This window comes from Anser anser, assembly GCF_964211835.1.
Source record: "Anser anser genome assembly, chromosome: 21".
NCBI lineage: Eukaryota > Metazoa > Chordata > Aves > Anseriformes > Anatidae > Anser > Anser anser.
This window is the reverse complement of record NC_139742.1, coordinates 3,358,703-3,381,251: the sequence shown is the minus strand read 5'-3', so window position 1 is coordinate 3,381,251 and position 22,549 is coordinate 3,358,703. Positions and strand designations below refer to the sequence as shown.

The window sequence follows — 22,549 nt, the reverse complement described above, 5'->3', positions numbered from 1 at the left end:
AACACTACACTTCTACTAGCTCCGCACTGTGATCCTGCCTCTTTTGCGGCTTATTTCCTAGAAATTCGGGTGTTAAGAAAAATGTACTTACGAGAAGGCAAATGCCACCAAGGCCCCACTGACCACAATGAAGTCCAGGATATTCCACAGGTCACGGAAGTAGGAGCCAGGGTGCAGTAACAGCCCCAAGTCAATCATCTTCAGGGGAAACACATCAGAAGAAGGTTTTAGGGGGAAAAAAAGAAAAAGTGTCAAACCAGTATTACTGAGGTACAGAGAAGCATCCTAAATTGAATGACCCTTCACAAACCCTTCTTCAGGGTTCAACACCAGCAGGGCAACACTGAGGTACTGTGTGTCTCTGTAGGCACATAGAGCTCTAGCAAAGCCAAAGCTGAAGCCAATAAAACGTAACCAAAAGCACGACAGAAAAAAGCACTATCTGCTATAGCGGGTTCTTTGCGCAGACATGCATTAGTTTATGGGAACAGCCATCTGCGCGTCAAGCATCAAAATAGTTTAAGTTTATTCTACCTCAATCCCACCAGATTTGTAGTAATTAACACTTGGAATAGGATATTACATAATAAAACTCAAAGAGAGAACGGAAGACCCACAGCCAAATGCGGCAAAGAAAAACGCCCACTCTGGAGCAGTTGCTGGAGGCTGCTGCTCAGCGCGTGGCCTCGCTCGCTTCTGTACACGGCTGAGTCTTGTAATGCTGCTAAGGATCTTCTAAAATTCAGCCTGAAAGCGCTTGCCAGAGATTTGATCAGCTTTTCTGAGAGCTCTGCAACTGCCCACGTAAAGTTGCTTTTCTCAGATAGCTTCAAGTCCTTCCATTGAACAAATGAGAAAATCTGCTTTTGTTTTTTAAAATTAAGTATTTTTTATTCTGCATCTCTTTTGCATCTTGCTCTGACAGTAAAAAATAACTCCATCCTTACACCTAGAATAAATTTTGTTAAATTTGTTAGAATTATGCTTTCTAGCAAGTTACCACCCCACGGTTTCAGCAAAGCCCATCACTCTGCTAAGCAAAGTACAAAGATAAATGCTCAACTTCTTCAAAAAATGGTAAACCAAGCATCAGTCGTGATTAGTGTTCCTGATCAGCATCAAAGGAAAAGGGAAGAAGCAGACGTGTCTCAGTAAGGTCTATCAGCTCCTGTGTCCTGAGCCACGCACAGACGTTTCTGCATCACGCACCCACATTTCTTAGCCTCTTACACAACCACAGCTACTAAAGATATCCTTATTTTTCTGCATGAAATGTGAGACTGGAAAAAATTAGGAAGGCAGCTACAGAGAAGCATCTGTTATGCATTGGCTACTTTTGAGTGCTGTTCCTCATTTAAAGCTTTTTCATCACCAACACCTCCCAGGCACCCCAGGAAGCTCTGCCGTGCTCCACCCTCTTTCTGCAGGTTCCCAGAAATAGACGAGCGTGGAGCTGACAGGGGACATAAACACTTCTTTTGGGAAAAACTCCTACCTTGATCACCATCTCGAAGGTAAAGACACCCGTAAATATATAATCCAAGTATTTCAGAGCCTAAATTGGAAAGAGACATGAGTATTAGACCGCACACTGAAATGATCTGCACATGAGAAAAGTGTAAAACGTTTCTTCTAGCAACAGTCTCCTAGCCCCAGTGTCAGTGGATAAATGTCATCTCATGGGAGGCTGTCAAATAGTTTAGGCACAAACTTGAATCACCTAATTTAAACACCAACATTTTTCCCAGTCCTTGCCAGACTGCACAAAGTCTGCCCATGGGTTGCTTCAGTGCACCTGCATACATGGCAGGACTAATAAGGCAAAATGGGTATTGGAAATCAGAATATTCGAGTATCTTTTTCCTAGACAGCTTATTTGCTGGCATCTGTGTAGCAGTATGGGTTTTTCTGCTGTAACTGATGATAGCATTATTAAAGACATCAGGAGGGTAAGAGTGATAAAATCCTTTTGTTAAAGCTCATTGCACAGTTATTAAGGATGAGGAAGAAAGATAGCTTGTAGATACTTCGGCTCATTACTGCTATCGGGATTCCTCGATCCTCCTCTGGAAACAGCTCATACTGACCAGATTCAGAGCTGGCTGCATACCACAGATACCCACATTGAAATAAGCCAAAATTAGGCAACTGCACGATGCAATTTCTATACTTAACCTCCAGCTCTGCACACCCTCAGGTGTCCACCTAATGGGCCAACATCCTCCTGTGGATGTGCTTGAGACCAGACACCGAGCTACCTGCTGCACAGACCAGTGCTACTGGGCTGCGGGCACCCACCTGAAAGGTGCCACGCTCCCACTTCTCATAACATGAAGTGCCTGAGTTTGGCTTGATACCCACGGATGAATAGATTTTCTACTTATCCTAGATCATTATTATAGATCATAGGTTATAGGTTCACCCCTGGATCACGCACTTGCCAGTGCACCGTGCTCTATTCGTAGATGAGGATGGATGTGCCACGTGTGTAACCGCTGGCAGAAGCAGAACAAGTTTGTTCTGGCCATGCCATGCCATGCAGCACTCACATCGTTCCTCGGTGACTCGGCTTGGACAGGGTCTTCTGCAGCCAGGGCAATGCTGCTGAGGGCTATCACTATGAGGATGACCATCTCGAAGTAGCGCAGGTTGACAATGTAGTGGAACAGACGCCGAATCCTGCAAACAAAAGCACGTGGGAGGACTTCTGCAGGTGCTGAAAGTCAAGCACTCTGCAGCAGTACAGAAGATTGGCAGAAGGACAACGTTCAACAGGAATATCACCTTTAGGATTGCTAGTACAATAATGCTAAGAAAATAAAAATCAGGATTAATGGCTTTAATCTCAGGTTTGCATCAGATCTGCAGCAAGGTTTAAGGCAAGACGTTTGACACCTCTGCACTGCTCTCTGCCCCTTCCACAAAGCAACGATGTATGTCTGTCACAAGACAGTGAGAGCTTTGAGTATTCAGACTCAGTTCTACAAATTATACTTACATGCCCCTCAAACCTATTCTCAGAATAAGTCAGAATAAGGCAGAAGTCCTGTGAGTTGAGAACTAGTTTTGAAATCCTTATAGTATCAAATAGTCCCTTTGAAATTGATATATGATATGTACTTTGACACTCTTAGCTGAAACTGGCTTTGTATCTATGACTATTATTTCTAGTAAGCTCTCTTCCCAAGCACCTCTGACTGCACTTTATTCTAAGCCATTCTTTATAAGCTGGACAAATACTTTACAGCAGTATATTTGATTACTTTAACCTAATATTTTGGTTCATAAACTGTATTCAACAAAAGTGACAAATGCTTCGTTTTCTAAGCAATGCAAAACTATTCATAAATTTCAGCTAATAGCTCTCTATCTGAACACAGTTCACAAATACTTCACTGCAAACACAGAGAGCTCTATATTTGCATTGTCAGTTGAAAAAAGGACTTAGGTTCTGCCCCAGAATCAAATTATATGTGTAACTAACCAACAACCTTGTTATCTGAGAATGTAATTCAGTTACTATAGTGCATTTTTTCTAGCCAAATACCTGAACAGTTGGATTAAATTTCAATTTTCACATCTACTTATATATTTTTTCTCTGGATTACTAATGGATGCAGAATGAAAAAGAGCTACAAATACCAAGGAAACAGATTTGGTATGAAACAACATGAAGAAAATTGCTTCTTTTGTTTCCTTAGCTTTGGTTAACCACCTGACTGGAGAGGTCTGTCATCTATGTGCTCTGTGAATCCCTAGAAATGAAAGGCAACATTTTCGACAGTGCTTGTAACTGTAAATCATGCATCAAACTCAATTCAGCGAAGAAATAACAAGTGCCTATTTTGAGATCTTCATCATTCGTAACAAGCAATGAGAAGCGGAAGCATTAGTAAACTGCCAGTGGTGCTTGAGAAATCATTTTAATGCTTGTGTGTTTTAAGAGGGTGGGTGGCACTTTGAAAGGAATACATTGCGTTAATGTTTCCCACAGCTGTTTTGCCCACTAGCAGCACCCAGGTCATGCATCCTCAGTGGAGTTTGGAGAGGAGATATTTAGAAATAGATGTGGTGAAAAACTTAGCAACGAGGTTTCATGAGAAAGCAGAAAGACCTCTCTAGAGAAGTTAGCACCAGCCAGAACACCTGAGGAGATACAGCTGGGTCTGCCTCTTGCCCAGAAAAAGAGAAACAAATTTTTGACATCCTTAGAGCTTGGACTTTATGTTGTCATTTCCCTTTGGCCCTGTATTAATAATACCCCTCCTCCAGTCAACTTTCTTTTTCAATGGCCATTTACTAGAGCTTTTGTGCAGGGGTGCTGGAGAAACGGGCAAGAAAATTCAACTACCACCAAATCCTGATGATGAGACAGGACAAGATGAGAAAAGACAAGCATACGTACAAAATGACAAAGCCTCACTGGGCTTGGGGCCACCTCGCTTCCTGTTGTCAGTGCTCCCTACAGCAACCTTTTTGCAACTAACACTCATTTTTAGCTGTCAGGTCACAACAAAAAGACTTAAGTTACCAAATAATGGGGCAATACTGTCTCCTTATGCAACCAGATGTGGCCCAAGCTCCATAATTCAAGACTGCTGCAGAAAGTTTAATTTTCTGTTACACTGTGGGTCGGTTCATTTCCTTTGGAGATTAGATTAGCAGCAGTTTGGGGTCATTCTCTCTCATATAACATCTGACATTAATGGAGAGCCTCCAGCTTCCCTCGCTGACAAACTCTGCCTGCCCACACACTCGTAGCTGTAGCATCCTGAAGCACATAGGGCTGTAGCCTGAATTACGTTGTAGGCACTTGCATTTAAAGGGATTCATTCAGCCTGCTGTGCAGGGGTGCCAGACCACAGCCCCCACCACAGATGCATTTCTGATGTCAAACGTGAGTGTACTAAGCAGCCCCAGTTTTACTCCGCTGACTGCACAGGCAGCCAGGACATCAGAGCCCCCAGCAGGAGATGGCAGGGAGCCAGTCTCCGTTCCTTCGAGTCCAGGAAGGACCTGAGTCCACCTCAGGAACCTGAGCGAGCAGAGGACAGCCTCAGAGAACATCTAGGACCAGCAACATGTCTATCTGTCCCAGAGAGAAATGATCACATCTGCTCCTAGCAGATACCTGGGTTGGCAGAAGTTTCAGACACCCTCTGCTGCCCTAAGTTACTGCTTTAAGTGACTCAGGCCTTTATGCTACAATTATTACAGCCCCTGCTGCACTCGTCTAGTCCTGCGGCCCTTCAAAGCAACACATTCTCTGTTTACAGGCTTTGAGTACAAAGCTCCCCATGAGGCAGAGATGCCTGAAGCAGAAGAAATGCTGTAATCCCAACATATCCCACAAGCTGTACTCTCAGCCTTAGCAAATGAAAAATATTCACGCATTCCCAGAAGTTCAAAGTTAGCAGTGATGCCAGGGTACTAAGACAGAAAGAGCATGAATTTCAGCTGAGGATCCTGCAAGGATTTGCTGCCATCAAAACCACCCCATAGCCTGCTCCTCCAGGTAACCCGTTCTCCCAGTGGTGCCCCATGTCCTTGGCAGGCACATTTCCTTCAGTGATTTGTAACTGAACCCAGAATTGCCCACCTGACCATCAGCAGGGCAGTTAGGAAGGGACTGCCTAAACCATCTCTTCCCTATACTGGCAATTTACTCCCCTAGAAAAGCTCAGCTGAACAGCAGCATCTGGTCTGCAGCCTACATAAGCTTTTATTTAATTTTTCAATGTGTTTGATAGGCAGAGATGAAGATCAAGCTAATGATATTTGTCTGAACACCCATGCTTGAAGTACACGTAACTGATGAGCAGCATTATAGAGTCAAAGGACTTACGGGTTTGTAGGACTTAGGATGAACATTGAACTGTAAGGCAAGATTGGTTTAGGCCCATTTTTTGTCAAGTCATCAACATCCTTCTTCTCCTCCGTTTTACTTTCAAACTCAACGTTGTTCACTGAAATGCGAATTCAAGGAAACAGAAACAAGAGAGTTAAAAATGCATACCCACTCTTCACAGAGCAGGCTGCCTGCAACAGCTGGATATGCAAACAATGCAGCTGGGATAGAAAACAGCCTTTGAATATGTTGATTAAATGTGATGAACAATCATTTGATTATTATCACTGCTATTTACTACAGTATGATATACACTGCAATTATACTCCTTAACCGCTGCACTGATGAGCAATATATCAGAAATGGCCAGGAAATGAAGATGCCCAATGGAGACAAAGAAACCTTGCATTTATTAGTATGAGAGCTGCCAACAGGGGATGGAAATCCCATTCCAAATATCGTAAACCACTACGGAGAGAAGATCAGCTAGGGAACCTTGGAAAGAAAAGAAAAAAAAGTGAATCTAATCAACCTCATGATTCTGATTTTTTTCCCATAGACCAGTAGCAGGATTGGTTTGGGAACATGTAAAAAAGCAAGTTCATAGATGAGCTTTAATAATTCTCAGGCTAAGACTGCTGAACCTCCCAGCACTAGGAGCAGAGGCTTGGAAAGGACTTCTTGGACCACCCAGCTCCATGCCTGCATAGCGTACCCCAGTTTTGGCAGAGTTCCCCATGTACAAAGATGTCAAGCTCCATCTCACAACAGATTTTTAACTTACAGGATCCCATTTTAAAAGGTTGTTCTGCATCTCAGTCCCAGAAGGTTAGAAAATACATCCTATAATTTCCATTATAAGTTTACTTGCAGTGGGTTTATAAGTTAATTTACTTAAGATAATGCTCAATATATGAACTAGAAGACATTTTATGCTGCAAATTCTTTTCTTAGACAGATAGATACACTTGTCTATTAATTCACAGGACCTAGCATCCCAAACCCCCACCCACTTATAATCTGTTGGATGAAGGTTTTTTATTACTTTTTATTTTGTTTTGCAACGAAATGACATTTCATTGTGTGTGAGTGACATGTTCAATAATTCCTTACTGTATCTCAAGCCAGATACACAGGAAATGGCCAGGAAAGAGAGAGTCTGATAAATTGTGATTGATGGGAACTCAGCACTGCAACTGAGTAAAATTATCATCTAAGAAGAAAAGAAAAAGAAAAACGACAGGCAAGTCTTGTGTAGCTGACAATGCTGTGGAAAACAACGTAGAGAAACCATTAGCTCTTGGCTGTGCCCCTTGAAAGAAGGGTCCTGACAGCCCGCAACCTAAAGTGGACCTCCTGAATTTCACACTGTGCTTCTCCTTAAGAGGAGAGGTTTTAGAACTACGCAGACCGCAAGCATCCAAAGCAGCAGGGTCACATAATGGGCACTGTGAAGGCTGCACAGCCATGAAGGACCTGCTGCTCCACGGTGGGGCCACACAATAAACCAAGAAGACTGAATTCAGTCTGTGGGCTCTAATGCAACACCACTGCCTCCCTTGTCCCTTGCCTGAGACCAGCCAGGCCCCTGGGGCACCAGAGGAACCGCAGCACAGCACTGCCGCAGTGGGAGCTTGCAGCATGGCAGCAGAGGAGCACAGAGGACCCAATCCTGTGCTCACAGCAAGGTCTGCTGGAAGAAGTTGCTTATTTTGCCACACAGCTCTCAGTTACAGCACTTCTTGCTCTTTATTCTCCCTGATCTCCAGCTGACCCGTAAGGGTCATGCGTAACATGGGTGTGCTCTGGGTGAACCATCTGCAGGGAACCTTGAGGTGTTCTCCAGAGCCACCAGGTGACCCTTCTGGTCTGGGTTCCTGCAGGCTGCATGACCCACAGAGCCTGTGTTAACACCAAGATTTCCCGTCTCACTGCAAGGATGCTGGTGGCCAGGACAGACCATTGCCCGCTGTGCGCAGGTAGCACCTTGGACAAATAGCTCTTCTCTATCAATTTCACAGCAAACAGACAAAGGCACTCACTTGGTATGACAGTGGTTTCTCCCGGCGGGGCAGTGATGGTCACGGGGATGTTCACAGTGGTGGTTTTGTCCAGAGGTGGCTGAATCATGCGCGTCACGTTCTTCTGGTTGTCGGCATCTTCTGGCTGCTCAGGCACTTTCTGCAGGTAGGTGCTGGGAAGGGTGTGCACGGGGACGCTCACGCTTCCACTAGCCTCGATCTCACACTGATTCTCCCTAAGGCAGAAGAGCAGATTTGAATAAATATGGCCTGACAAAGGTTCATAGAACATACGCTGCAGCTCTTGTTAGGTTTTGCTCGGCTGTTTTCTACATGGAAGTGCTTTGCAGAAAACTCACACAATGTAGGAAAACTTATTGACAGCGCAGTATGTGACTTTTACCTCCGAGAGCTTCTGAACCAACATCCAAACACAACATTAAGAGGAACCGTATCACTGAAAGTAACTTTATTTTATTTAATGCGACTCAGGATCTAGGTTCATGGGTACAGACCACATGGCAATTGCATATAGCAGTGTCATTAGCTCTCCAGTGTCAGCTGCTTTCTGAATGAAGTCTGCCATTCTGCTGCTTAAATGTTCTCCCGAGGCCCTATTTAAATTTGGTGACTCTCTTTTCCAATCCTGAACCACTTCATAATGTTGTTGCAAATGGCTTCTGCAGCTATTCCTCTGCAGCAGCAGCGATATTTCAGTGAGGAGGAAAGTGAGCTTGGGCACGTGATCAAACTAAACAGTATGCAAAGTGTTTTGATATCCATCTGAAAGGAAGATAATACAGACAGGAAAATGATTATCTGAACGCCACTCACAGCTCTCCATGGTGACATGAACTCTATTCTAAGGAATCCCAGTGAAATTTCTTTTCCATCAGATTAATAAAGCTGAAAAGGCAATCTATCCTTCTTTATTAACTACGCTAATGCTTCACCAGTACCAGTTTTCTCACTTGACTTACATAAGAATTAAACAGACTGGGATACTTCATGGTTCTTAATGGAAGAAGCCACTTCCCTCACAGCCAAGTGCTGTAATAATAACTGGTGATGCAGCCCAAAGGCTCAGCATGAGAAAAGAGAAAACCTAAAGGACTATATGACAGACTGAATTCCATTTAAAAGTGTGTCACTCAGAAACACCAGGTTCCTTCAGAGGCTGTGAAATTCTCTGCCTTGTGTTACTTGTCCTAGCGTGTCTGCTGGTTTCGAGATCAAGGATAGTTCCTGCCTTAACCCTGAGCCACTCTGTGGGCCAGCACGGATCAGAATCATCTTTGGGAGCCTCCTTTGTTACTGATTTAAGCAAAATGAAACTGCAGGTTACAGCAGCAACCAGTGCAAGTTCAGGAACAGCAGGGAATGCCACAGGGAGGGGAATAACCTGATTTCTGAAAGGCATTTGGGGTATCACAGCCCCCGAGCTGCCACAGGGAGGTGTCCGGCCGCTCACTTACTTGGGCTGATGATTCCGGTGCTCCTTCTCTCCAGCCTCCCCCTCCTTCTCCCCATTCTCCTTCTCCACTGAATCGTACGTCGACAGCGCCCTGTTCCTGAACCTGTGCCGTCTGTGAGGCTCTTCTCCGTTCTCGCCCTTGGAACAGGGCTCTCCTTCCCGGTTCCCAGACCTCGACCCTCCCCGGTGTCGGGAACGCCGCTCGCCCCGGGCCCCGTTGATCGTCCCGTTGCCTTCCTTGCCCTGCCTTTCAGCAGAGTGCCGGTGAGTCCGATGCCTACGGTGCTCCTTCTCGGCACCTTCCTCCACCGACCCTCGGCGGTGGTGCCTCTTTCCCCCTTCCTGGCCCCTGGTGCGGTCACTTTTCCCTTCCTTGCTGCACCCTTCCACCTCCTTGCTGCGGCTCCTGTGCTGCCGGTGCCGCTCCTCCTTACTGTTGGTGCCAGACTCCCCGTTCTCCTCCTTGGTCACATCGCACTTCTCTTGCTCTCCCAGTTTGTCCTTATCCCGATGCCGGTGATGCTTTCGTGGAGCTTCTGCTCCATCAGCAGAGCTGACCTTGCTCTGCTCCACCTCCTGCACGTCCCCAGGGCTCAGCTTGCTGATGTTGTTCCTCCCTTCGCCCCTCGGCTCCACCACCAGCGGCCGGTCCAAATGCGTCTTCATGTCGGGACGGATGTGGAGGGTGGTGGCGTAACGCACCCGCTCCTCGGGATCCAGCTCGTTGTACAGCGCCTCGCAGCTGGCTCGGAAATTGTGCATCCGGATCTGGCTCGTCCTCTGCTCCCAAACTGACTTGGATTTGGAGGAGTTCTGCTGCTTGCTACGGAGGGGAGGAAAGGGGAAAGTTAGTATCAAACTTTGCACCAGTTCCCTATAAAGCAACCACCCAAAAAATAAAAAAAGGAAATTTTCAGCTGAGACAGGGTGTTAGAGGGTTGAGCCAAAGAAGTTATAGGAATGGAGAGAGAATGGCTGGCGGAGAGTATGAGCAGGGAAAGCCAGCAGGATCATCTGTGTTAGTTTGCCCCCACACGCTTCAGGCACTATGAAACGGGCCCTCAGGAAAGGATTGCCCTGCTTTCTAAAAGGTGGTGATCCCCCGTGAACACCTCAGGCATAGTTTGAAGGGTTAAAGTCAGTACTCACAGAAACTGTATCGTACAACCAGAGCTTTTAAATAGCCTGCAGGGCTTCTCCCCAAACCACAGCACCTTTCTGCCCACCTGGAAACGTCTAGATGAGCAAATCAGTGTCCAACAAGTTGGAGTGGAGGAGCAAGGGGAGATGAAACCTACCCAAGGGCCCTACCACCATCCCCTGCAGCCAGAGGCGCCCCTCTGCAGGCAGGACAGCCCCTGACGGAACAGGGGACATTGCTCCAAACCCAGGGCATCCAGCCCAAGCATCACAGGAGTCTGGAAAAGTACAAGTAAGGAAGGAAAACTGTTCTACGTAGCAGGGACTGGGGATAACATGTAGATGCAGACAATGCAAGCACCTTTATTCCCTCGAGAGACTTGCTGCTTTCCTTCTCTGTTACCTACTACAGTGAGAATACCCGCTTTGACAATGCCTTAATGCTTTGATTTTTTCGGCATAGCACTCGGTTTCTGACCACCACATGTGAATGTGTCACGTACCCAGCCACTGCAGGAAGAGAAGCCTTTTTTTCCTTTCCTCCTAAACAATGTAAATCAAATATTTGCAAATTCTGCTTTCCCATAAAATCAAAGTAAACCCCCTGGCTTCCATGGGGGGGAGTTCTGGATTTAGCCTGGTTGAAGTTGGCACCTGTTTTCTTCCTTAATTAAACTACTTCTAACAAAAGAGAGGAAAATCATTTTCCTTCCACCGAGCTGCTCAGACATCTCCATTTGCTACGCATCAGCCTGACCTCTGCAGCCAGAGGGGCTGCACAGGGCTCACGAATCTCCACTGCTTCACGCACGCCCCACAAGGCTGTGGAGATAGGGAGTCAGACGCAGTTTCCTTACGTACTTTCTGGGCTCCCCTGACAATAGCAGAAGGCAGCTTTTGCGTGCGTGCGTGCTGATTCAGAGTGTCAGGGTCTGTCGCCGTGCTCGGACCCCGGGGAGGCAGCATTCAGATGGGCTCACGGAGCACAGCGGGAGCTGTCGGAAAGGCTTTGCATCTCAAATGCTCTGCTGTTTTGTTTTTTTGTTTTGTTTTTTTTTCTTCACTAAGGGTGCTGTTAAAAGAGGTAAAAACCTACTTAAATGTTCACTGTAAATGGGATGAGGGCATCCAGGCAGTTGTGAATGAATCTGGTTTAACCCAGAAAGAAGAGGGAGCACAGCTTACCACCAAAACTACAAATCAAAGCCCCCTGTTCCCAGGAGGCACATCCTGGATCAATTCTCCACCAGCTGAGTGCCCCGTTTACACCACAGCAGAACAATGGGTGACAAAAATCGCAGCTCTAAATGCAAATAATATCAGAAGGTGCTGGGGACACAGAACCCCACTCACCCAACTCCCCACATCATACAGAGGCAGGCTGCTCACAGGGGAGAGCACCCCCAGGCTGTCCCCAGCGACAGGAGATGAACAGCTGGCAGTAACCTGGTGTTTCTTTGGGGTTCAGTCCTCTGGAAGGTTCAACCACTATCACCCATGAGCAGATTTACGCGGTTTTAATGGGAATTAATGGGTAACATGCAAAGTCTCCTCTAACTGCCCAAACCTGCTGTCCCATACAACGATTTCCCATGGGAAGACGTAATCTGCAGTCACAGCTCTGCACCATCAGCTGAGACCAGCAGAGAGCTGCCTGGCGTGGGTGTCCCAGTATATCCCACACGTCCTCCAAAGCGGATGGGTGCCTTGCTCTGCACTGCCTCAGATCTAGCAGGGACAGACCAATCTGGGCTATGAAAACCTATGAAAACGTCCTCGTTAGCACAGGAACAAGGCAGCTCGGCTCTGTGCATGTGCACGTCCGAGCTCCCCAGGCACGGGCTCTGTGTAGCCACCAACCACACTGGTTCTTTGGGGACATTTCTCACTTGAAAATGAGAGAACCTGGGGTGAGGACCGACTTCTGTTTTGCACTTTGAACATCCAGAGCAAGCTGCCAACACCGCAGTGATAACTAGGAACAACATGTTATGAGTTGGGAAACTGCCTTTGTGCTGGCTGAGACCCTCAATTTCTCCCCAAAACAAGAGCACAGAGCGCAGCACAATCTCCTGCTCCACACGCAGGCACCATCCTGGGGTGGGATGCAAAGCTCCCGGCCTCCCTGCACAGACTCAAGGCAAAGCCAGGGGTCATCAGGCAGCTGTCATGCGAACAGCCCCTCCACCAGTGCCTGCACTGAGCCCAGTCTCTGAAATCAGGCTGGATGTAGTGAGAAAGAAGGCTGAGGATGCAGGACTGGCACCCATCACACAGCAGGAGAGGAGGTGCTCAGGACGGGGACTTGTGACCTTCCCTGCTATGAGTGGTGATAGGACTTCTGGACAAAGCCTATAAAATCCCTCCAAAACACGCACACATCTGCAGCTTCAGAGATTTTCTGGCTTGTATTAAATTTTAGTTCTGAAAACCAGATGCTCACAGGGGATTTCAGAGCCTCTCTCTCAAGGGTTGGGTCATTTACCTACAAGTGGAGGAATGGTTTGCTCTGACACAAGATTTATCACTTCACGGTAACTTTTTTCATTGTGTTTCCTTTACCCTAAGAACACGAATCAGCCTTAAAAGCAAAGCTCTCTCTGGGGTGCTAAAGCTTCCATTGTACTTGGCTCACGGCTAGCTGACAGGTGAAGTTGCTGCTGAGTGCACACCTCACTGAGAACCTGGAGCAACCGAGCAATGCACATGTTAACTAAGCCTATTTTGGTAAAATCACTGCCTTAAAACAGATACAGACATTTCAGATTTCTCAGCACGTCTGGAAGTGAGATACATCCTTAACACTGGCACAAGTAGTGGAGGTGATCGCCAAAAGACTACGACACGCAGCCACCCACTGGCTTTGGTCACTGATAAGCTAAAGAGCAGGAGGCCCAGAAGTAAGGACTGCATCCCGTCTTCTTGCTGTATGAAAACTCCTTCCCCCACTCCAATACAAAAAAAAAAAAAAAAAAATGCATAAAGCACAGTAAAATATCAATCAGGAAAACGTGAGGCTTGCCTGTGAGCTCATTATTGCATTCAAACGAGTCAAGAACATCAGGAGCAAGTGACAGCACGCATAAAGGCTGCTGTAGGAAATGGACGTAAAGGAATGGAGCAGGCGGGTCCCTCTGGGGACCGTGTTCAGGGTTTTTCAGAGAGAAAGCGGCAGCAGCTGGAGGGAACGTGTCGCCTGCTTGTCCAATTACATTTATCTGACTCTTGCTTTCTACAAGTTCCCACAGCAACTGAACGTGGACACGTGTGACAGCTTCTTCTCTCCTGTTGCTCTGCTGCACGTCTTCTCAGAGGAGAGCTTTTGAACTTATTTATGGCACAACAGGAACGTCACCTTACAACAAAGCCTGCTTACAACCGCCTGCCTGCGAGGATACGGTGCCTATGCACGCAGCACAAAGAACCACGGAAGAGATGGGGAAGAAAACATAACTGGGGCAAAAAGATTTCCACTGCTTCCTCCACAGTTTGGTCCAGTAAATTATTAAATGCTGCATGAACTGGGGCAGACTCAAACCACCTAAGGTACAAAGCATGATATGCCACAGCATGGCGTGACTTGTCTGTAAAATATCCACACTGAAAAGAGAAAAAAAAAAGGGGGGGGGGGGGGGGAGAGACTCTGTGATAACAAATTTCTTTCCACAAAAGACAACTATTTATGATTCCATCTCCTTATCTGAAATCCTGCTGTTTGCTTCTTAAAATTCTTCTGAATCCATTAAGAAAATGGCATTGATCACCTCTGATTTACCGGCACTGTGCAAAGATTAACGTTAATACACTTTCTTTACGATTTTTTTCATCCCTATTTTCTGTGTACAGAATATTTCAAACTGTTTAAAGGGGTGCTGACAATGCACTCAGTTTTCAGGTCCCCTAGGCTTGTAATGTTGTAGTAGATACTTCTGCTAATATGCTTCTCTGAGAAGCTCCATTGTTTCTGCTTGGATTAAGCAGCCAGTAGTCAAATCCTGGGGCTAGAAAGAAAACCATAACCTTCTTGTAGAATGAAACAGAATTCATATTAATGAACCAGCGACTAATATTGACACAAAAAAAAAAATGCAGCCAGTAACTGTGTAGATCACTAAAGAAAGCGAAGCATAATTTTAAACATACTCTAATCTTAGGGTATTCCTTAATGACTAAAGATTTTGTTAACATAACCTTTTAAAAACACAGCTTTAGTTAATGGCACTTTGCTTCCCAGACCTACTGGTTTAATCAGCTACATAAACGCAATCCTTAAAATTTTGCTTTAGTAAATAATGAGTGAAACCTGACTATGAACATACTAATTTTACATTTAAAATACCTACGTATTAGATTGTGGGTATGAAAGAATATATTCTGATTACAGATGAAAGGGATTTTTTTTGTTAAAAAACAGTTTCAAGAGAAAATGGGACATAAAAACCCTTTTGACTAAAAATTGTATTTTCTATCCATAAATTTGGAGAATTTCCTCCATGTTTCAATTTTCCATTAGGAAAATACAAATGAAGCATATCAATCTGGGGTAGGCACATGCAAAGGAGAAGGTTTTCTCTCTGGTTTGATAAAACAATTTTCTTTCAGATGAAGACACTGCTAGCATTTCAATTTGCTTTGCCCATGACCCTGGGAGTTGCTGCTTGGATGCTTTCGTATCTTCTCTTCTTTATGAGCCACATTTCCTGCCCGGGCTCTCTTGGGAAACGCACTGTGCTCTCCCACCGAGCTGATGTGGCAGCGTGCATCGCAGAAACACTATTGCCAGGGATGAGCATGGAAAACACTGTCCAGTCTCTCCCTGTATTACTCTTGAATTTGATTTTTCTTTTTATATATTAGATTTTCTGATATTTCAGTTTCTCAGAAAGAAACTATCTTCTTTCATAATGTTTCTCCTTAAGTCCTTTGGCTAGAAAAACTAAATTTTGAATATGACCTAGGTTTAATATAATACTGGCCGCATATCACACCCTCATATTCAGAAACGTGCTGGTGACACTTGAAATGCCTTTCAAACTCTCATAGACATCAACTTCCTAGATCAAGAAAGTTCACTAAATTCAACATTTTTATATATATATATATTTAAATATTATCACCCTCAGACAGAATTTCTACTTCCTTTACCAGCTCTTTTAGACAAATCCAAGAGCCGTGACTGCAGGCTGGCTTCACCCCATCCTCTGGAGGAGCTTCTTTGGTAGCAGGTCAAGTCTGGGCCAGAGAAAGGCTTCCCTCCACCAGCCGGCCAGCCCTGCAGGATCTACCACCACATGTGAACGTCTGAGAGAGGATTTCCTGAAAACTCACTAAGTGAAGAGTCAGCTAAGCAGCATTAAGTCAGCTGAGACCACTGAGAAAAACTTGCTAAGCCACAAACAAGCTGCTGATGTCCCTGCTGACCACAGGTAATTGGTCCCAGCAGGAGGAATAATCTGGGATGCTCGAGGAGGACCAAGCCTGGCACCGTTGCAGCATCAAGTCCTTCAACATCAAGCCTTCAGCCAGCACAGAGGCAGAAAGCTTCCAAAATGCGTCTGAATAAAAGTTTGGAAAGCTCTGCTGTTTCATTACCACTCCCACGGGGTGTCCATGGCCATGATTTCCTCCGAGCAGTAGAAATTATCTGCTGCCGCTTAGTATTTGACAGCTGCTGTGTCGCCTGTTTTTATACAGCTCTGCAGAGATGCAGAGTTCATCCAAGCCTCCCGGTGTTAACGTAGCAAAAGTTTTGCTGCTTTCAGCTTAACCTTTTCCTAAGGACAGAAGGATTTCACTCAACCATAGATCACCCACCTGCATGCTGCTTCCTATCACTCTAACCTGATGTTTTATATATAAAGATATACACAAATATAATATCTATGTATAAATTTATATATATATCCTGGAATTAGAAAGTGACTCACCTTATGTATTATTACTTTTTGTTAAGAAACTAGCACAGGCGTTTTTCCTTTAGGCTCTTACCTATTTTCCTAAGGAAATTTCTAAATTATCAAAGAAAGAATATGGAAAAAAACAAACAAACAAACAAGCAACCAACCCCACAAAGGGTTTTCTATCTCAAAAGGGTTTTGAATAAGCTTCGTTCTTTCAAAAGTCTGGATTTGCAGATCCTGGTTCTCACTGATGTTAAAGACACCAGGACTTCTATGCCATTTGAGCTATGTAGAGAAGAAAAGGAACAGGAATTTTTTGCACCTTTTAAAAGGCTTTTTTTAAATGACTAGACTACTGTTCAGCTTTCATCTGTGCACAAAAATTAGACCACTGTTCAGTATAATTACAGCAATAGCACTCACAGTGGGCAGAAAAGAGTGGTATAAAGGCATCTTGGACTGCTACTGGCTTTCACCGGGGACAGGGAGACCACAGTACCTGCAGGTACCTGAGAGGAGTGGTTCCAATTTATTTATTTGAATTTAAAATAAAAAATACACTTCTAACCATGACATTTATACCAAGCGTACGAGACCTTCAGATGCCTTTACCCTTCAGGGGGCTCTCGATGCTCTGTGATGGCTGGTACTTTTACACATGGCACACTCTTATGGGGCCCAGTCATTTAATCAAAGCTAGGGTGTTTGCTGCAAAAACATGAGGGAAGCGTCTGGGGATACCCACAGAGAAGAAAATGCACACTCATCTGTCAAAACGATCTTGTTTTGCATAGGAAATTATAAATTACTGCCCAGACAGTGCATAGAAATGTTAAATACAATGCAAATTATATTTGCCTCTACACCAGGGCCTCTCCACACGACTGAAGAGAGGTAAAGTGGTTTCACGTGTAGAGAAATGTGGTTTAAGCTGCCGTGGTTTTGTCAGTTTGGCTAGCACAGAAAAGTGCAGGCAAAATGAAAGCATCTGTAAACAGCATATATTGAAAAACCACCCGAACACAAGCACAGATATACATTTTTTTCAGTAAAAATTCATTCTCTTCAGAGAATGGATGTGAGTCATAAGAGCCAGAGATGCCTCTTTCTATTCTGCACTGTCTCTATTGCTGGTGGGGAGTTAGCAACAGACCTCAATGGCAAACACAGCTGAACACAGGCAAAACCTCCTGCTAAGTGGATTTTAGTTCCTGCAGTTTGATTTAATCTTTTTTAATGGTAGCTCCAGAAGTTTGGAAAAGGAGCCAAACCCTTTGTTCTCTCTGATTTTATTAACTGTGCGAATGTGGCCTCAGATGGGTTTGGTGCAACTTCTGCTGGCGTGCACTCGAGTGCCGGGAGGTGAGGCACTGGGCAGCACCTCTCCAGCATCACCACCTTTAACCACGTTCTCCCTTGCCCCCCTTCCCCTCCTCCCTGACAAGTGCAAGGCAGGATGAGACCCCCAAAAGGCAGCTGGCTACTCCCCGCACCTTTGTGCCTGCCCAGAGTCCCAGCAGCCAGACAATGCACTGGAAAAAATGAGCCAAAAGCTTTCCTGGTGTAGTTTCCTCCCCGGTTTTCCACTGTCCCAGTCCTGTGAGATCTCAGATGGGTGCATTTGTCCCATCAGAGCCCTTAGCACAGGCACCTGCTTTTGCCAGATGCAAAAGTTCAGTCTTGGTCAGAGAAACTAAATCCACACACTGTAGCAACCCAAGTGTGCCTGAGATCCATCAGTGGACCACCGAAACACCCAGGGCAGCAGGGAACAAGGTGTTAGGAAGCTGGTGGAAAACCTCCTTTGCTTCACCGTGCCTTTGGTACGCTGAATCCTGCCATGGTGCACATAAGGACAAACCCACGAGCGTTCGAGTTGCACTTACTTGTCTCTCCAAAAGCATTAAAGAAGAAAAACAACGTCAGATGGTAACAGTATAACTCAAAGCAACAACGCTAAGATGGGTGGATGACAAGCTGGTGACAAGTTTTGTTGTATTAGTCGGCGGGGAACGATGGTTATTTTCTACAAACCTGTATCGGTGTCAAAGCGCACCCGTGATTCACAGCAAAGCCAGCAAGATTTGGTTGTTAGGAGGTGCGTGAAGTGAATGGAAGATCTACCACTGTGTTTGCTCAACCACGGGTACATAGGAGCTTGCCGAGTGCCTCATTTTTGCCATATCTGTAGCGTTAAGCACCAGCTCAGGAAGGTGAGAGAGCACAGCCATAACTCATGCTCTAAGTTTCCCAAGGATATTTATGCAGAGTTTTCCAATTTGGTCTCGCTCGGGCCCTAATTCCAGAAGTTTCTCCTCCAGTTTTCATTTAAAGAGCACGCTCATGGTGGGCACCCATTCTCCTATTGAACCCTAAGCGCAAACACTGGTGGAACATCAAAGCCATCAGCCCAGTGCATAATAAACACAGAGAACAAAAATACAAGTGAGAACAAGACGAACCATCAAATGAGGGCAGAGGGGAGAACAGGGAAGATAATTAAGGAAGGAACAAAGGCGAATAATTAGGGGGATGGGAGGAAAACAAAGGGAGGAGGAAGGAAAAATCACAGTCAATGTACAAAACACTACAGAGTTGCTCACGATCAAATCACAAGCATTATATGGCAATGTCGCACACCTTCCAGTCCTTCCACCGTATGTTGGTCTGGAGGCTTTCCACAATGATGGGAATGATTTTTGGAAAAAACAAGGGGGGAGTGAAGGCATTGGGAGAGGGGGAAATAGGGAGGTTTATAAATATAGAGATATATATGATAAATCCATTTACTGAATATCGTAACAGAGAGCAACTCACGGTGAATTTACGCTGGAGACTGACGAGCTGCGAGATACAGTACCTCGAGTTTGCTTTACAAAACTGCACATGCAAAAACAAAACAAACAAAGAAAACAAAAAGTGAGAAAAAAAAAAAGAGAAGAGAAACTATAAGAGACATCGGGAGGAGACTCATACAGGCTGTGTCCTATCGAATGCAGACTGCAGCGTGCATCTTGGTAGGAGACCAGGCAAGCTTCAGAAAGTGTGGAAGCCACAGACACACCACCTTCTAGTCGACAGGGAAACAACCAAAGAATCAAAATGGAACCAAAAGGGAAAAAAATTAAAAGGTGAACCAAAAGCCACACGATGATATTAGGACTTTATGCCTCCATATGCTATACTCACAAAATCAAAGTCCTCCGCAGAAGTCATCTTTAGGACCTCGGGGTAGAGGTCTTTGTAGAAACAGATGGTGATTGCTTTTACAGCTGTGCTGCAAATCATTACTTCCAAGTGGGAGCGGGATGCAAGACTGCTAATTCCCCCCTCCGGCACCACGAGATGAGAGGAGGAAGCCTGGGAGCAGCGAAGAACAGGGGCTGGAGGGAGGACCCAGGGCCATGCATCGAGAACCAAAACCCATCTGAGCCCCAGCAGCTGGTGCCAGGCTGCTTCGGTTCGGTTCTTGTGCCAGGTGGGCTCTCCAGGGGCACCTACCTCTCTCCTCTGCCAGGCACAGGGATGTGTCTGAGCTCAAACCATCCGAATAGGGCTCACCGTGTCTGAAAACCCTACGTCTGCTGCAGATTAAGCAACGGATTACACTTTATTTAAAGGAACTTGTTTCAATTCACGTGTAATTTTGTAGATTCTCCTCCATTCAGTGTGTGTTTGTATAAATGCCATTACACATGGGGGGTTCTGAATATGGAAATAGCCGAATTACACAGAAAAAAAAAGTTTATTCTTCCTCTGGCAGGGAATCTACACAGAATCAGGATTCTAAATATCTTGATAGATCTTGGCTTGAGGCACTAACGCTTCACAGTTATAAACAATAATTTTTATAAATCTACATCATCTGAAGAACCCTCTCAGATGACAGAAAACAAAATCCCTTCACCTCCTGAATTTGCCTTTTCAGTTGCAGCAGTTTTTCCTGCTTCCCTGAGAGCTTCAATCTGTTAACAATCAGTGCTATCAAGCCAGAAGGTCCAATTAAAATCTAATGTTCTTTGGATATCATATGAGTAGAATTTTAAATATACATTTCCTTAAAATTACCAGAATCTCCTGAACAGAAATGTTGGCCCACGTGAAGTATATAACACAACCACCCAAAGGCCAAGAAAACTGCAACAAATATAAGTACCATTATGAAAAGTGTTTATAAAAGTTTCACTTGGAGAAAATCACCTGCTGTGCAGCCAGGTAAAGCATTCTGCCCCAAATTTACTATTTCTACATTTTTACCTCGCCAAAGAAAAGGGGAGCAGGAATCAAAGGGGGGTTGCATGCTCTGCTGGTTTGCCAGGAAAATTGCTCCCAGGTTGCTCAAGCTGGGGACCCCTTTACTTCTTGGCTGGATGATGAAGTCCCAGGATGGCAACTGAACCCTGCAGAGAGCAAGCCCCTGCCTGCACAAATGCCTGAAGCACAGGTAAGGGATTTCTTGGGCAAAACAGGTGGAAAACTTATGATGGAGAAGAATGTACCGGGCTGCCTTAATTTACCTGGGAGTCAGCACCAACGTCATGCAGTACCTGTGGAAATGTTGCTTTTAATTGCTAAAAACAGCTCTCAATATCCCTTGGCAGAAGGCTTGAATGAATTTTTGCATTTTTCCCTGCTTCATTTGGTGCAGTGCAGGATGGAGGCCATGCTGTGATCCTGCCAAACATCCTTGTAACTTGGCCAGGCAACGTTATGCAAGTCCTGCAGCACTCCAGGTTCACTTCTTTGCTCTCGTTCCTGGAGCTGTCTTTTCTGAAACTGTGACTGACTACATTTTCCCTGGAATCGCGGAGAGGAAAGCTGGGAAGCCAAGAGAGCCTCCTTTTCTGAATCAAAGTGACAGAAGTCCTTGAGCTTTGCTCCGTGCTACTTACCATCCGAGAGGGACACAGAACAAGAGAGCGTCTTTCTGTGCAGCTGTTTGAGTCACCGTTACACCAACAGCAAGGGCAAAAAGGTAAGCTAACGGGAAGAACCACAGCACCTCACACATCAACACACATCAGGGGGGAGAAGAAAGGGAAGAAGTCACAAGCCAGCAAGAGAAAAAGAACACCTCTGCTAGTCTACGCACCATCGAGCACGGGACGTTTCATGGGCTGGGTGTTCAGGCATACTTCTTGCTGGGTTCTGTTGGGTACCGGCAGCCCAACAGGGATTTTGAAAGAGACCACAGTATTCCCAAGACAAAAGGAAAACATGGAGTCTCTGAGATGGAAGATGTCCTAAAGAAACAAAGCAACCCCCCATCCCCCTTCATCCCCAGACCTGTACAAAAGGGACAGACACCTCGGAGAAGTCACTGAAATGACGTGCCACCTCTATCTGCTCTCAGCAGTTTTCTAAGGAGTAGTCAACTCGCTCGTGTTACCAGGCAGTATCTACCTGTAGGCACACAATTAAGATGCCAACTGCTTGGAACAACCATGTGAGGGACCAGCAGAAACCAGTCACGCCCTGGAGAGAGGAAGAGGTCTTTCAGGGTTGGAACACTGTGCTGAGAAGCATGTCAAGCTTTGAAGAATGGCAGTGGTCAATCCCATTGGCAGTGTTTAGCTCTGGTGCCCAAGTTTCACGAAGTGCCTCTGCTACTTCCTACAAAGTTTCATCCATCACATCTGAGAAACTCTTTTCCCATCCAGAGCTCACCCCTTATACCTAAAGCTTAAATTGTTTCCTTGTGTCTGGCCACCACTATAACACATTGCCATGTAGAATTAAAAATAAACCTAAGTAAATAAATGCTAGAAGTTTCACTCAGCATGACTTGGACGTGACAACTTAGCAGGTTCCTACAAATTTAGCATTTGCGTGCTGTTGTGATTGCTTTTTAAAGACTCTTCCCAAGAAAAGGTGAAGGCAGGCCACTGGAAAATACACAGGAATAAACGAATGCAGAGGCTGTTTTAGCCACCAGTTCAGAATCCCTGGAGCAGCCATGGGGAGGACGTGTGCTTTGGGGCTCATTGACTCTCCGACTGGTCTGCTGGCCCGTGCGGAGCACCCGTGCCGTGTGTGCGTAGCGCAGCCCCTTTTGTACGGGACATTGGTGCAGCTCTGGATGGAATAGAAAAGGCAGAGGAGGTATCCGAATGCGGGGAGTTCAGGCTTTGGGTTGGCAAAGACACAAGTTCATCTGCAGAATGTA

General features: G+C 45.5%; 1 protein-coding gene across 14 annotated transcripts in view; it reads right to left on the bottom strand.

The window, feature by feature from the left end:
* LOC310885015 (voltage-dependent N-type calcium channel subunit alpha-1B-like) overlaps positions 1 to 22,549 on the bottom strand; it is a 283,849-nt gene that overhangs the window by 65,347 nt on the left and 195,953 nt on the right. For 9 of the 14 annotated variants that reach the window (XM_083807730.1, XM_083807736.1, XM_083807737.1 and 6 more), the window contains 7 exons: positions 19,201 to 19,263; positions 9,345 to 10,166; positions 7,891 to 8,105; positions 5,846 to 5,966; positions 2,550 to 2,679; positions 1,496 to 1,555; positions 92 to 198 (listed from right to left, as the gene is read on the bottom strand). In XM_083807730.1, coding sequence (XP_083663856.1) covers positions 92 to 198; positions 1,496 to 1,555; positions 2,550 to 2,679; positions 5,846 to 5,966; positions 7,891 to 8,105; positions 9,345 to 10,166; positions 19,201 to 19,263 — 1,518 coding nt within the window. The remainder of the gene's footprint in view (positions 1 to 91; positions 199 to 1,495; positions 1,556 to 2,549; positions 2,680 to 5,845; positions 5,967 to 7,890; positions 8,106 to 9,344; positions 10,167 to 19,200; positions 19,264 to 22,549) is intronic. The other 5 variants (XM_083807734.1, XM_083807740.1, XM_083807743.1 and 2 more) reach the window with 1 other exon arrangement.